This window comes from Schistocerca piceifrons, chromosome X, assembly GCF_021461385.2.
Source record: "Schistocerca piceifrons isolate TAMUIC-IGC-003096 chromosome X, iqSchPice1.1, whole genome shotgun sequence".
In the NCBI taxonomy this organism is placed as follows: domain Eukaryota; kingdom Metazoa; phylum Arthropoda; class Insecta; order Orthoptera; family Acrididae; genus Schistocerca; species Schistocerca piceifrons.
The window spans coordinates 873,910,968-873,927,469 of record NC_060149.1 but is presented as its reverse complement, the minus strand read 5'-3'; the positions used below and the strand labels follow the sequence as shown (position 1 = coordinate 873,927,469).

The following is a 16,502-nucleotide window of genomic DNA, read 5'->3' as shown; positions in this document are numbered from 1 at the left end:
TGCCTGGACATTTTTGGTCACATAGCGTGTGTAGTGCTTGTTGGCTTTACCGTATTTGTCTGAGAATAATGTTTCACATTTTAGCACTTGAAAGTATGTTATGAAGTTTAAAATATTTCAGCTGTTAGCACCATGAGATATAAATTTATTAAATGAGTAAACTCTGTGCATGCCTATGATACAAACATTTTTTTTAAAAAATATTTATAGGCTGGTTATACCAAATGACATTGAATCTATAGATATTCAGACTGCAGATCCATTCGAAAATGAAAATAATCCACACACATGGATGGTGGTAGAAGCTTTAAATGACTTAGATGAAAATGTATTCAAGAAATTGGACACCCAAGGCTGGTGAGTAACAATTCCATAAGTTATTGGTTAGTTACAGTGGCTAACGTGTCCATAGTATGCAGCTTGCTCTCTGTGGCTTCATTATCTTCTATTGTTATAGTTTCTGAGGAGATTATTTGAATAATATGTGCCGTACATCTATTCCTGAGCGTGTAGCATTATGATGACGATACTTACACATCTGGGACTGTAAATTCTGATGTGCCACACCTTTTGCTATTTGGCCTCTGTGAAGTAACATTATGGCCAGAGGGCTATAGTTAATTAAATTGTGTGAATAAGAATGTGGTATTTGGGAATGTCCATATGTAAGAATCAATCAGAATAAGTTTCCATAATTTTCTTGTCTTTTGTTAATGCATAATTTGACTTATTCCTCATTTCAGAAGGTCTAACTTCTTGATGGGATCTATGGACATGCGTGAATGAATGAAAAAGATAAATTTACTTTGCATAGAGGTAATTGAAGTGACACACTGGGTCAGACAGTGGGTTTAATTCCCTGTAAAAGTTAATGAAGTGTTGTCCATTAACGTATGTCTCCCTGCTGCAAGGAATTGTTCCAGGAAGAAGTAAGTATGTTGTTAGATGTTCTTATAAAATTTGAGATATTACAAGTGTGACAAACTATCAACTCATCTTGCTGTTTACAATTTTTTCTGATGTTATTGAAAAAGGTGTATATAACTGGATTCTAATACACCTTGGAAATGTAAAAAAAATAATCAATGGCCAATATTATGGTTCTCATAAAGCGATTCTGACACATCAAACACTCTTCACATTGACCGATGATATGTTGCAATGTCTAGACTGTTCTGTTTGCTTTATTTGTCCATAGACCATTCAGTAGAACAGTATCAGACATGTCAGATACATTACAGAAACAATATATACATATACAAAACATTGCCAAACAACGATGGATTAGGTGAACATAGGTCAGGAAATTGGACATAGAATCATACCAGCATTCACCTTAAGAGCTAATAAACATACAAACACCTGCCAATGCTGTGGCAAACATAAATCTTTTCGCAACAGATTCTCTCCTCTGAGGTGTACTGTGTTGCAAACAAAACTCAGAAAAGTGAGCACCAACAGCAGAAACATTCTTGTGCAAAGAAACAAACAGCGTAGATCAGGCTGTTCAAACAAGTGCCCCGTGGACGGGAGGGCTCATTGCCTCAGCTCAGAGCTGCGGCAGTGCCGGGAGCTCCACGTTACGCTTGCTAGTACTCTGTCCCCCGGTGGCCATGGTGCCTCCTCTCGAGATTGTCCCACATTTCTTGATGAGTGGGCTGTCCAGGAGATCCGGGCAAAGGAAAAAGTACCATACCCAGTTGCTCGCAAGTTATTGGCTAGTCGCAAACCCTGTGTTCTCCCATCTGGCACCTATAGTTTTGTTTTTGTTACCCCCTCGCTCCGTGAAGAATATGGCCATGCAACCTCAAATTCAGTGCTGAGGTTGTGAAATTGCCCAGTGTCAAGGTAGCATCGCTATCCCACTGTACAGCTGTGCAATGAGCCACCAAACTCTTGCTTCGAGGGGCGAAGCCACCAGCTACACAACCGGTAGGCCGGAAAGGACAAAAGGAGTACTCCCATGAAGACTTCCTATGTCCCTCCAGCTAGACAACACCTGAGTCTTCCTCTGCTAACCGGAAAGGCTCGAAGAAGTCCACCAAAGACAAATGGTCTTCTCCTTTGCAGACACAAAGGTCCTCTTCGACAGTGTTCCCACATGATACCTTAGTCCGACCGACTTCTGTGTCGGCGGTGCGCACCGCCAACAGTTTTTCTGTGTAATGGAATGTTTGCGGTCTTCAATCCAATAAAGAGGATTTACGGCTGCTTTTGGCATCACAGTGTCCCCTTATACTCTGCCTTCAGGAAACAAAATTGTGTCCTCATGACCTCTTTAAGCTTTCACATTTCCTCCCAGTTTGTTTTGACCTTCCCCTTGACGACCTCAAGGGGAAGGTCAAAACAAACTGGGAGGAAATATGAAAGCTCAAAGAGGTCGTGAGGACACAATTTTGTTTCCTGAAGGCAGAGCATTCCGTCACATGGGGGCATCGTGCTGCTCATATGGTTTGATGATCATAGTCAGCCCATCTCCCTGACTACCCATCTTCAACCTTTAGCTGTTCGCCTTTTCCTTCCACACCTAACATTTTCCCTTTGTACGAGGGTCACTCCAAAAGAAATGCACACTATTTTTGTAAAAATACAGTTTTCATTCTGCACTTGTGAAAGTTTTACAGTGTGTAGATACATCCTTCCCGCTTGTTTTCAACCTTAGTTCAACCTGTTCCCATGAGTGGTGTCGTCACAGCATGTCTTCAAGATGGCTGCTACACTTGACATTCGTCAGAAGCAACATGCTGTCATAGAATTCCTGTGCTGTGAAAACGAGACAGTGGGAAACATCCACAAGAGGTTGAAAAAGGTGTATGGAGATGCTGCTGTCGATCACAGTACAGTTAGTCGGTGGGCAAGCAGGTTACGTGATGAAAGCGGGTACGGCAGTATTGAGGATTGTCCTCGCAGCAGCAGGCCTCGTACTGCACATGCTCCAGACAACATGCAGAGTGTTAACGAATTGGTGACTGCTGACAGACGCATCACAGTGAACGAATTGTCACACTACATTGGGATAGGGGAAGGAAGTGTTTGCAGAATAGTGAAAGTGTTGGCATTAAAAAAGGTTTGTGCCAGGTGGATTCCCAGGATGTTGACAGTGGCTCACCAAGAAACAAGAAAAACGATATGCAGCGAACTTTTGGAACTGTACGAGAATGGTGGAGATGAATTTCTTGGAAGAATTGTGACAGGTGATGAAACATGGCTCCATCATTTTTCACCAGTGACGAAGAGGCAATCAATGGAGTGGCGTCATGCAAATTCGCCCAAGAAAAAAAAATTCAGAACCACACCTTCTGCTGGAAAAGTTATAGCTACTGTGCTTTTGATTCCGAAGGACTCTTGCTTGTGGTCATCATGCCAAGTGGAACCACCATAAATTCTGATGCATATGTGATGACACTGAAGAAACTTCAAGCTCGACTGAATCGTGTTCGACCACATCAGCAAAAGCAGGATGTTTTGCTGTTGCACAGCAATGCACGACCATATGTCAGTCAAAAACCATGGAAGCGATCACAAAACTAGGATGGACAACACTGAAACACCTGCCTTACAGTCCTGACCTGGCTCCGTGTGACTATCGTCTATTTGGGAAACTGAAAGACTCTCTTTGTGGAACAAGGTTTGAAGATGACGACTCGCTTGTACACGTTGCAAAACAGTGGCTCCAACAGGTTGGTCCAGAATTTTACCGTGCAGGTATACAGGTGCTGGTTCCAAGATGGCGTAAGGCAGTTGAGAGGGATGGACATTATGTGGAGAAATGAAAATATTGTTCCTAAAGGATGTATCTACACACTGTAAAACTTTCAAACATGTAGAATAAAGATGGATAAATAAAAAAGTTAGTGTGCATTTCTTTCGGAGTGCCCTCGTACCCTTTATATCCCTCCATCATTCAGTGTCACCAGGGCAGACTTCCTTCAGCTTATTGAGCAGCTACCTCACCCATTTCTGCTACTCGGTGACTTCAGTGTGCATCATTCCCTTTGGGGTACCCTCTTGGCCGATCTTCTTAATCAACTCAACCTCTTCTGTCTTAAAACTGGAGCACCCACATTCCTTTCTGACTCCTCGCACACCTATCCCCATTTGGACCTATCCTTCCACATTGTCCATCTTGCCCATCATCTTGAATGGTTCATTCTTTCTGACACCTACTCAAGTGACCATTTCCCATGTGCTATCCATTTGCTGATTCCTACAACCCCCCCCCCCCCCCCCTGCGTGCACACCCAAATGGCAGCTTACTAAGGCTGACTGGTGGCATTAATCCTCCCTGGCAACCTTCAGAGAACAAGATTTCCCCAGTTGTGATGACCAGGTGGAATATCTCACAAACATTATCATTACTGCTGCAGAAAATTCCATTCCTCGCACTTCCTCTTTACCACGCTGTGTTCCAGTCCTTGGTGGACTGAGGCATGTCACAATGCAATTTGCACGCAGATACGTGCTATCCACATTTCAACCATCGTCCTATGATGTCAAACTGCATTCATTATAAACAGATGTATGCACAGTGTCGTTGCGTTCTTTGCAATAGCAAAAAAGCTAGCTAGCTTTCATTCATTAGCTCTTTTAACAGTTCCACCACTTCCTCTGTCATGTGGGCCAACCTGCGCCGGCTCTCTGAGCCATTTGCCAATTTCTGGTCTGACAGTAGTGGATGATGTCATCGTGGACCATATTGCTATCTGCACCACCTTGGGCTGCCATTTTGCAGAAATTTCGAGCTCTTCCCACTATCAGCCTGCCTGCCACCAGAGCACTTGCCTGCAAAAGGCAAAGGTCCCGAGTTCGAGTCTCGGTCCGGCATACAGTTTTAATCTGCCAGGAAGTTTCATCTTCAGCGATGTCTTGATCGTCTTCACTCATGGAGCATCGACAGTTGCTTTTGTTTTTCCACTGACAAAACTGTCTGTATGAATATCTGGTGGTGCAGTTGGTTTCTCGCACCATCTTTACATCTTGGGCCTGTTGCTCTTCCATTCGTTGAAACTACGAAATTCCTGGGGCTCATGCTCGATAGGAAACACTCTTGGTCCTCCCATGTGTCTTACCTGGTAGCCCACTGTACACGGTCCCTCAGTGTCCTACGTGTCCTCAGTGGTACATCCTGGAGTGTCAGTCGAGGCACCCTCGTCCGTTTGTACCGGTCCCTTGTCCGTTCGAAACTTGACTACGGGTGCTTTGTTTATGAATCCGCACCTCCGTCCCTCTTACGCTGTCTCAATGCTGTCCACCATTGTGGCAGCCGTTTGACCACCGGTATGCTGAAGCTGTTGAACTGCCACTGTCCTACCGTTGTGGCTTTCTCCTGAACAGGTATGCATACCGTTTGTCTGCCATGCATGGCCACCCATCCTATGCCTCTTTGTTCGATGATTCCTTTGATTGCCAGTATGGGGTGCATTCCTCTTCTCTGTTACCTCCTGGAGTCCGCCTTCGCCACTTGGTCCGGTGGCTTAATTTCGCACTAACTGCAACTTTACCAGTGGGTGTGATCCCTTCACCACTTTGACTTTGTGAAGCAGCCTGTGTTAACCTTGGCCCTCATTCGCTTCCTAAGGATGCTACTCTATTCTCGCTCTATCGCATTCAGTTTCACAACCTTCGCATGGAACTTAGTGATAGTGCTTCTGTATACACTGATGGCTCTTGGACTGACCATGGTGTCGGGTGTGCCTTCGTCATTGGTGCCCATGTCTTTCGATATCAGCTTCCGGCACACTGCTCAGTATTTACAGCCGAACTCTTCACCCTGTATCAGGCTATGCAGTACATCCGGTGACAGAGGCTTTGCAATTGTGTCCTCTGCTCAAACTCACTCAGTGCCCTTCAAAGTCTACTTGTGCTGTACACCACTCATCCCTTACTGCAACAGGTCCAGGAAAACTGTCACTTGATCACTCTTGGTTGAGCCACTGTGATGTTTATGTGGGTTCCTGGTCATGTTGGTCTGCCAGGAAACGAGACTGCTGACACTGCTGCCAAGGCTGTAGTCCTCATATTTCAGCCCACTAGTTCCTATATTCCCTCCAGTGATCTGTGTATTGCCATCTGTCAGAAGGTGGTGTCCTTTTGGCATCGCCATTGGTCCTCCCTTCATGGGGATAAACTCTGGCTTATTAAGCCTCTCCCAGCAGCTTGGATGCCCTCCCCTCGGCCCTCCCACCAGGAGGAGGTCATTTTAACTAGGTTGTGTATTGGACACTGCCTTTTTAGCCATCGTAATTTGATAAGTGGCGCTCCCCCACCACTTTGTACACATTGTGCCCAAGTTTTAACTGTCCACCACCTCCTGATGGAATGCCCATTTTTTAACCGTTTACGTTCCCACGTGGGTTTGCCATCTGAGTTATTGGCTGTTTTAGCAAATGACGTGCGAGCTGTCAATTGCGTTTTACTTTTTATTTGTCAGAGCAATATGGCAAAGGCCATTTAATTTTTAGTTTTGGACCTCTGTTTCTGTATTGTCTCTTTTGTAGCCCTTTCTCCACATCCCAGTTTTTAGCTGTCTTCTCTTATGTCACTTGGAATTGACATATAGTCTTTTTTAACTCCTCTGTGTCTTAGTGTTGTATAGTTTTGACTTGGGGGTGTAAGACCCCAGTTATTTCTGCGCCGTAAAGCAAAACAAAATGAGTAACTCTGTCCCTTCAAGTAAACAGATTCATGACTGTCCTTTTTAGTTCTTGGGGATGTGTAATGATCTACTCGCTGAAGCCCACTGCCTGCTTCATTAGAGGAAATGTATCTTTAGTGTCGGAGGTGGACGCCCACAGTGCGTGGTGTCTTGCAAAATGCTTGTTTCTGCAAAGAAATAAAATTTACAGTGCCATTACAATTGAATAGAAGGGCCTGTTCACAAGGAAATGGTTTCCAATTTGAAGAGCAGTATACAGGAAGATGTAAGTTAAAAAAAATTGTGATTGAGGATTTTTTTAGAACTCTAAAAAAACTTCGTGTACTACTGTAATGTGTTTATTCATTTCATCTGAATGCTGATGAAGAAAACCTAAATGAAGCCGTAATTCGTGCAATTTATAAAGTAGTCCTCATCATAGCACTGACTGGCAAAACATTCTGTTTGGGACCTCCCATTAAGTCATTTCTGGTAGCAATAGAAGAATGAGTAGTCCCAAGGGGATTAGCAACTTTTGATGGTTTTTTTCTCTCAAAGCAAAAGGCATCCCATTGAATCCTCGACATGGGAGGTGATCTGGAGCCACAACTCAGCAATAAAGCTCAAGGTCCCACAGCATTTTCTCTCACCCTCAGTGAGAGCACAGATGCATGTGAATGTGCTCTACTTGCTATTGTTATACATGTTGTAGACATGCAAATTATTGAGAAGTGGTACCACTGGATTACATGACAAGAGGGCTCAACATTTTTGAAGTCATGTGAGAGTCAGTTGATAGCAAGAACATTCTGTGAGAAATCTTCATTCTGTGGCCACAAACAGTGTACCACAAATGGTTGGGTATCAGCAGGGTTAAAAAGTAAACTTAAGAGCGACTTTGAAAAGGAAACGTGGGTGTAATGGACATTGTAATGAATTGTGTATGCAAGGTTGGTGTTATCCATCATCAGTTCAAAGGGTTTCTTTGAGATATTGACCTTTTTTATTTATTTAGGAAATTGCAATGTTTTTAGATGGGAAAGTGAAACAAATTCCTTGCCACAGAGAATCAAAATGGATGTTGCCCATGCTTTTCTGGCTGATATGATGATTTATCTAAATATACTGAATGTGTCACTATAGGAGAAAGATTTGTTGATAGTACATGGGGCATGACAAACTAGGGAGGCTCATCAAGTTGAAATAATTGCTTAACACTAATAATGTGACAAAATTGCTCTGATCATAGTACACATTCAGAGATAAGCTCTATTTGAAGTGTTGATGGAGAACAGAAATCTGATGTTTTCATTTGTGTTGATTCTCTAAAGTTAACTTCTGACATATCTTTTGTAAACTGTGGACATATAGTTAATCAGCTAATAGATAGTTTTGAGTCACAGTTCCAAAAACTAAACTTTCTGGAGATGCAGTTACAATTGTTTAGTGTTCCTTTTTCAGTCGTACTTGATGATGTGTCAGCTGCAATGCAATTAGAAGTAATTGACTTACAAAATTCAATTTTATTGGAGGACAGGTACTTCTGCACTATGCCAACGGCCGTGCGCAGTGGTAACACTGGTTTCTGTCAGATCACCGAAGTTAAGTACTGTTGGGCTGGGCTAGCACTTGGATGGGTGACCATCCAGTCTACCCAGTGCTTTTGGCAAGCAGGGTGCACTCAGCCCTTGTGAGGCAAACTAAGGAGCTACTTGACTGAGAAGTAGCAGCTCCAGTCCCGTAAACCGACATACGGCCGGGAGAGCGGTGTGTTGACCACATGCCCCTCCATGTCCGCATCCAGTGATGCCTGTGGTCTGAGGATGACATGGCGACCAGTTGGTATCATTGGGCCTTCATGATCTGTTTGGACGAAGTTTAGGTTTTTAGGTACCTCTGCACTATGGTGACAAGTCATGGGGTAGCGATATGCACGTATACAGATGGCAGTAATATCACGTACAGAATGTATAAAAGGGCAGTGCATTGGTGGAGCTGTCCGTCATTTGTATTCTGGAGATTCATGTGAAAAGGTTTCTGTTGTGATAATGGGTACATGACTGGAATTAACAGATTTTGAACATGAAATGGTAGCTAGAGTTACACACATGGGGCATTCTGTTACAGAAATCTTTAGGGAATTCAGTTCTCAGAGATCCTCTGTGTTCTGACCAGGGGCAATGCAGTGGCCCACTGCCTTCGCTTAAGAACTGAGAGCAGTGGCATTTGGGTAGATGTCAGTGCTAACAGACAAGCAATATTCCATGAAATAACCACTGAAGTCAATGTGGGATGTATGACGAACATATCTATTAGGACAGTGGGGCAAAAATTGGCTTAAACACACTATGGCAACAGACGACTGACGTGAGTGCCTTTGTTAACTGCACAACATTGCCTGCAGTGCCTCTCCTGAGCTCAAGACTGTATCAGATGAGTCCTGATTTCAGTCGGTAAGAGCTGAGGGTAGGGTTCGAGTGTGGCACAGACCCCATGAAATGATTCACAGAGGAATACACACCAAACTGAATCTTTGGAGAGTTTTATAACATGGTTTTTCCAGTTTTTCTTGCTCAGCATATATTCCTAAAAGTTTTGTTCATCATACTCTTTCCAATTCATTTCCAAACAGTGCCATAAGGAGACCCTGGGTTTGATACATTTTTTCCATACTGAATGTAATTTGTGTTCTTCACACTGTCAGCCTATTGGCATTGAATCGTGACTGCAGTGACTTGAGGACTTGATCAGTTGTTACAGACAGAGATGCCTCAAAATTGCTCACTATTATCCAAGTGTCATCTGCAAAAAAAAAAAAGATTTTAGCTGCGGGTTCTGAGGTCTGTATGTCTTTTATACCAATAATGAATAGAAAGGGGCTTAACATACTTCCCTGTGGTACACTTATTTTGACTTTCTTTGCATCAGATACTAATTTGATTTTATAATCAAAATGAACTGATGTGAGTTCCACAATCTGTGATCTATTTTGCAAATGAAACCACTTGTTTACTATAATCTTTTATTCCTGTTGCTTCCACATTGTCTAAAAGAAATTCCTGGCTCAGTATTGAAAGCCTTACAAAGATCTGAAATAACTCCTACAATACTATTGTTGTTATTTCTATTTATAATTATTCCATTTGTGTAATCCGTTATTGTTGTTTCGAAATCCATACTGATTACTATTTAGTAGCTTGTAGCCGTTGAAGTACTTGGTGATTTGTTGCTTCATCTGTCTGCCAAATACTGAAACTGCTGAAAGCAGTGATATGGGTCAGTAATTTTCAATTTTATACCTATTACCACTCTTGAATAAAGGCATTATTGCCTAAATTTGAATCTGTGTGGGAACAGTCCAGCAGTGAAAGCCTCTCGGGGGCTCACCATTCTTTTGTGAGTGTGTTTGTGGCAAGCAGGGACCCCAGGCTATTGCAACACCTACTTCCTGTTCTGTGTTGCAATCTCTCATCTCTATCATTCCATTCCTTACTCTCCTTTTTATTGTGGCAGCCTTTATGTTGACCACCTATTCTCTACGTTCTGCTTTCCTTTCTTCTTGGAATATTCATTCATTTACCTAACTTCACCTTTTGCCTGAAGTAATTCCTGGTTCCCTTCTGGGTTTCATCTTCATTTTGCAAATTTTTCTTGTTGTGTAGACTAACTGAGAAGAACATCTCAAATAGCACCTTTTGCATGCAGTGTTGAATGTCATCTGCCCACAGTATCTGCATAGACTGCTATATGCACCTCAAAGCCAACATGGTGGCTGATCTGATAGGGTCATTATGTACCTTTCTGGTTGAGCGCTCTGACAACATGGGGATCACACTACTGATGCCTGAGCTGCTAGCTTCTCACACATGCCAAGGAGTAGATATCCATCTTCTTGGGACATCAGGACTCTCAGCAATGCCTATCTTGCCAGATGGCCTTTGCTGTATCTGTTTGGGGCCCACGGGGATAGCCCTTGATTGGGGGAGGTGGCATCAGGGTGGATATTTTGCACATTAGACATATCACATTACATGAAGACCATGGCCATTCTGATCCAACCATCTCATCAGACAGGTATAGACATTTCAGTGTGGATACTTAATAACCTTGCTGCTTTCCATACCCTGGAAAGAGGGACAAGCCAGACGTCTGGGAGTGAAAAAAATTATCCAATACTTTGTATGTACTCAAACTGATGGGGTACTTTTACTGCAACAATGTATTGAACATAAATTTGGAGAAGTTTGAATATTTGGGAAAAATGTGCAGTGGATTGCTATTGATTAAAGCCTCCTCTGCTGCACAATCTACAGCTTTTCAGGTATGTGATAGTCTTCGTGATATATCAGTGATCATTGCCCCACACAAGATGAATATGGTCCAAGGAGTCATATTCCTCAGATTCCTTTGAAGGCAATGTATTTTCACAAAAAGTTAGTCATAGTGTACAGGTGTGATGTCAAACCTTATGTCCCATCACTCATGAGGTGCCTCTGACACATATGCTTTGGTCATATGTCATACCACTGCATGGCAGACCAAAATGCAGCAACTGTGGATAATGACTCCATGTGGGTAAATCTTATGAACAACCACCATCATGTATCAGTTGCATGGAACACCATCCTCCACTTTCACCAGTTTGCCGAGTTTCCAAGACGGAAAAGACTGTCGTATACTGGGGGAAAAAAAAGAAAAGAACTGGACACCTACTTACTGATATGATGACCAATCATGCGAAAGTCACAGCCATCTCCATCACTACCTCAATTTTTTCCAGACCAGTTATCCCATCACCCACCTCTCATCAGGAATCACTTCTAGAACCTGCCCAGAGAAGCAGCTTCTTCATCCAGCATCTACCATTGAGAAAGCTCCCTCTCAGAAACCCTCTCTCCACAGACTTACAGATCAGAGGCACAACACCTCCCTAGGATTGAAGCAAAAGCAGCCACCAAAGACAGTGAAGGAGGAAGAGGGGAAAAAATGAGACTAAAAACTTGACCATTCAGTGGAACTGTTGCTCTGCAAGAAACATGCTTCACTGGTGACCATTCCTCAACACACAGTGGTTATTGTGCATTTTGTCAGACCCGTGCTGGCCCTGAGAGTGCATCTGGATGGGGGTGTATTCATTGGTTCACACAGATGTCAGTGAGTGGATTTCCCTTCATACCATGTTGGAAGCAATAGTGGTGCTGGTGCAAACGACCTCCACAATCGCCATTTGCAAAGTTTATTTACCTGCAGGCAGACCACTTAACTTCCCCCCCCCCCCCCCCCCATTCTCTTCTGCTACACGACTTCATTGCACACCAGTCCATGTGGGGAAGTACCGTTTCATTTTCTTGTAATTGGCCAACTTCTTACTGATCAATAACCTTGTCTCATCAGTGATAGTACTTGTACCCACTTCAGTGCTGCCAATGACACCTTTTCAGCTATCAACCAAATAATCTCTTCCCCCAGCTGCATCGCTTCATTACATTGGTCACTGCATGTCAATCTTTGTTATAGTGACCACTTTCCGGTGATAGTGTCGCTTCCTAGTCAGTGCCAGGTTGACCGACTACCACATTGGATGGTTTGAAGAGCCAATTGGCATTTGTATGTATCTGCTGTTACCGTCGCCCCCTATCTGTTGGATTGCATTGACAAGGTTGTGCAAGACACCTCTAATGCGATCACCCACGCTGCGGAAACTGCTTGTCCCTTCTCTACAGTTCCCCTCCACCGCCGGCTGATGCCTTGGTGACCAGAGAGACATTGCAGTAGGTATTCAGGATCGCTGAAGAGCCCTGCATCAGGCCAACCTTACCACTTTTAAACGACTTCGTGCTAAGGCTCACTTTCTAATTAAATGTGTTAAAAAGGAATGCTAAGACCACTATATCTCTCCCTGGGAATGTATGCCTCTTCATCCCAGGTGTGACCAAACTGTGTAGTCTTCTGGACCACCAAAGACCCACAGCTATACCAAGTCTCTCCCTTTAGGATGGGCTCTGTACTGGTATGTCAGAGCAACATGCTGAACACCTTATCGGTACGTCCTGGGGAGTGGATCAGATGACCTTCCCTCTGTTTGCGCCAAGCTCTTGACTGTTCGAAACTAGTCTATGGCTGTTTCATTTATCCATCTGCACGTCTGTCCATATTGCACTGTCGTAGTACATCCCACCATTGTGGAACACGTTTACACTAGCCCGGTTGAGAGCTTTTATGCAGGCAAACACTCACTGTTCATTGACAGCTACTTTCTGATTAGCCTCACCAACATACTCTGCAAACTGCTTGAAATGATGGCAACCCACTGATTATGCTGGGTTTTCGAATCAAAGAGCCTTTTGTTCCCACTTTCAGAGTGGTTTACAGCAGAGATGCTCAACAGCTGACCATTTGGTTAGGTTGGGACCAGCAATCTGGGAGGCTATTTCTAACTGCAAATACCTTATTGCAATCTTTTTTGACCTACATGTGGCATATGATACCATCTGGTGCCATCAAATTTTACTTACACTCAATAACTGAGGCTTTTGAGTGTCCCTACCAATTTTTATTTGTCTATTTTTATCATACCAGTTGTTTCAGGTCAGAATTGGTACTTCTCTTGGCTCTCCGTGGGACTGAAATAATGACCTCCCCCAGAGTTCTATCACACTCTTATTGATCGACATAGATGGGCTAGTGACCTCTGTCGGCCTACTGGTCACCCCCATGCTATTTGTCAGCAACTTGGACCATTGTTGCTAAGTCTATGGCTCAGTAGTGCCTTGGGTTCTGAAATTGTTAGACCCAGTCCATCATCATGGAGTTTGAGTGGCCACTGGTGCTTTTTGGACTAGTCACATAGACAGTCTCCTTGCTGAAATGAGGATCTTTGCTCTTCAGTTCTGATGATACCAACTCTTGCTTACCTGTGCAATTGCCATTCCACAATTTCCTGATCATCCAGCATATCCTTATCTTTTTGCATACAGGGGGCGTCAACTGCCTGCACCCACCCTCTAGTAGGATTAGCAGTTGGAATGTGCCACGCAGCCCTCCCTCTGCCAGGACCTCGATCTATCCTCCTCAGAATATACTGCCCCCTTCCCCATACTCCCCCTCCTTGCCCCCCCCCCCCCCCCATTTTTGCACAGTTTCTCTATGTTGGTACCCAGGTCACAAATTGAGACCAAGCTGTGTCAAGTTACTAAAGTCTCAGTCGCTTCAATGACCTTATGGTGTCTGTCCCTTTCATTTCTTCAGGAGTACAAGGGTGCTACCATATTTTACACTGACAGCTATAAAACCATGGATAGGATAGCTTATGCTTTCACATCTCCTCCCTGGAGCGGGTAGTGTTTTTAAGGCATAGCTGATGTCCATTAGCAGATACCTCAGTTTTATTGAAGACCTGTCCATTAACAGAGACCTGTGACCTCATTTTAATATGTTGTGACTCATTGAGCAGTCTCTAAGCCAGGTCATGCCAATTTGGCCACTTAGTGCTTGTGCAAGTGGCACAGGTGCTTTTCCTCCTCCCTTCCCTCTTTCCTCCCACGTAGTGACTGTAGCAGTATGTGTGTGACAGAGACAGTACTCGCTTTAGTGTCGTCTTCAGTGTGCTGAAGTGTTCGTTCGGAATCTTATCAAATGGGACACTGTGAATCAGTCTTGTGAGTATTCAGCATGAGCAGAAAAGGTTCGGATTGAGGTGTGCCTTTTTTTAATGCTCAGTGGGGAGATTTGTATTTGTTTCTAAAGTCTGATGAGAAAGCACTGTGCTTAATTTGCCACCATACTGTAAATATCCAAGCATTGAAAATGCACTGTCACTACGAAAATAAACATTACTCAACACACGAGGGGATTATTGGACTGAACAGAACTGATTAAAGTCAGAATTGCCACAATCTCAAGAGGTAAGCGTCTTTTATATTGTTCATTCTAAAAGAAAAACAAAAATATTCCTTTTTGTAACTGTACTCATATCTACAGAAACTTGCACTATTTCCCTTTAGATATTGTGCTAAGCTAAATTATGAGACTGTTTAGTGTGGTAATATTTTAAAGTTAATTATTGCTGTTGTTATTCTGCAGATATGTGAGCTGAATTGCACACCGGAAAGTGCAGTTTGAGCAAGCTACATTATTGCACTGAAAACTGCAAAAACTGGAAGACCTTTTATGAATGGCTAATTTGTAAAAGAGTGTTTTGTAGAGTGTTTGGAGGTAATGTAGAGTGTTTGGAGGTAATACACCCATCTGTAGTGGCCCAGTTTGAGGCGGTAAGCTTGTCTGAACATACAATTTCTCGAAGAGTGCAAGAAATTGGTGCAGAATTAAAGGAGCAGTTTTGCAGTAAATGTTGTATGTTTGTAGAGTACTTGATTGCCTTTGATGAGAGCACTGACAATCACAGCATAGCTCAACTTACAATTTTTGTAAGGGGTTTCAAAAAAGATTTCATTGTTACTGAGGAACTGTTGCATGTTATTTCTTTGAAAAATACCACAGTCAGGGAAGATATTTTCCTGGCTGTAGAGGTGGTTTTGAACAATATACAGTTGTTACTCGAGTGCCTATACAGCATTGCAACTGATGGGACCCCTGCATTGTTGTTGGAAGGGGTAGATTTTGTAGGACATATGAAAAAAAAGTACACGACTCTGAGCTTCCCCCAGCTTTGACAGTACACTGTCTTTTACATCAAGGACAGCTAAGTGCAAAAGTTTTCCACAAGTTAGGTCCATCGTAGATAATGTTGGAAAAATTTTGAGGTTTTGTAGACAGCAAAGCTTGAATCATCGGGAATTTAAAGGATTCTTGGAGAATATTTAATCAGTTCACAAAGATATGCCTTTTTAATTGCGCTGCACGATGGTTAAGTTGCTCAAAAGTACTCTGTCTTTTTTTCATTTGAGACAAGAAATAGCTCTGTTCGCTGATAGGAAAGGTTTTCTACAGTCAGACTTGGATGATGAGCAACATATCGCTAACCTCGCTGTCATGAAAGACAACATGGGGTTGCAAGCTAAAAATAAATTAATCAGTGCTTTGTGTGACTATACTGAAAGTTCCATATTGCATCATTGCTTTTTAAAAGCCAGCTTCAGGGAGGAAATTTGTACAATTTTCCCCTTCCTGAAATTCTTGAATTTAGGTACTTATGAAGACATAAACTGAGTAAAATCTGCACCCAAAGTGTTTATGATGCCATTTTCAGTGTGTGCCCACAGGATGCCCCATCAAGCGTCCAAGTTGAGCTGATAAAACTAAAGTCCAATTCAGTTTTGACAGACTGCTATTATCATTACGATGGTGATTTGATTTCATTGTATAAAGGCACTGATCAACAAGAATTCCCGAGGATTCACGCCCTTGCCCAGAAATATATAGCTATGCTTGGGACAACATTAGTTTGTGAACAAATGTTTTCAATTATGAGTATTAACAAAACAAAACAAGGTCAAGTTCATCTGATGCTTTGTTGGAAGCTATGCTTCAAATTTGCAACTGCCAAAATGATTGTTAAAATATCGGAAAATTAGTGGCTTCAAAATGGTGCCAAAGATAAACAAAGAATGTTGTAAATTAGTGTAAAATAAGGAGTGCAATAAAACTATTCTTTTTGTCTGTACACAAAATTGGCATTGTTATTATTATTATTATTATTATTATTATTATTATTATTATTATTATTATTAATTTTACTACTGGTACGCTGCCTGACACATACTGATTGGCAGAGCCCCATTCACCAAACACCACCTCAACTCGCCTCACTAAGTGCTGTCATAACACATTCCTCTCCTGCCATTGCCACAACAGTGCTGTGTCTGTCTCCTTACCTTCTCCCACCCCACCTGTGCCACAGCAGAGCACT

General features: G+C 42.8%; 1 protein-coding gene across 4 annotated transcripts in view; it reads left to right on the top strand.

The window, feature by feature from the left end:
• Positions 1-16,248, top strand: part of LOC124723096 (RNA pseudouridylate synthase domain-containing protein 1-like) — a 31,375-nt gene extending 15,127 nt beyond the window's left edge. Inside the window, exons 3-5 of one of the 4 annotated variants that reach the window (XR_007006502.1) lie at positions 243-357; positions 744-929; positions 14,717-16,248. Coding sequence is in view for 1 of the 4 variants with exons in the window: in XM_047248273.1 (XP_047104229.1) it covers positions 211-357; positions 458-464 (154 nt within the window). In the remaining 3 variants the exon portion in view is untranslated. Of the gene's footprint in view, positions 1-210; positions 358-457; positions 711-743; positions 930-14,716 lie in introns of those variants that run through there. The other 3 variants (XR_007006501.1, XR_007006503.1, XM_047248273.1) reach the window with 3 other exon arrangements.
• The last annotated feature ends 254 nt before the right edge of the window (positions 16,249-16,502 follow it).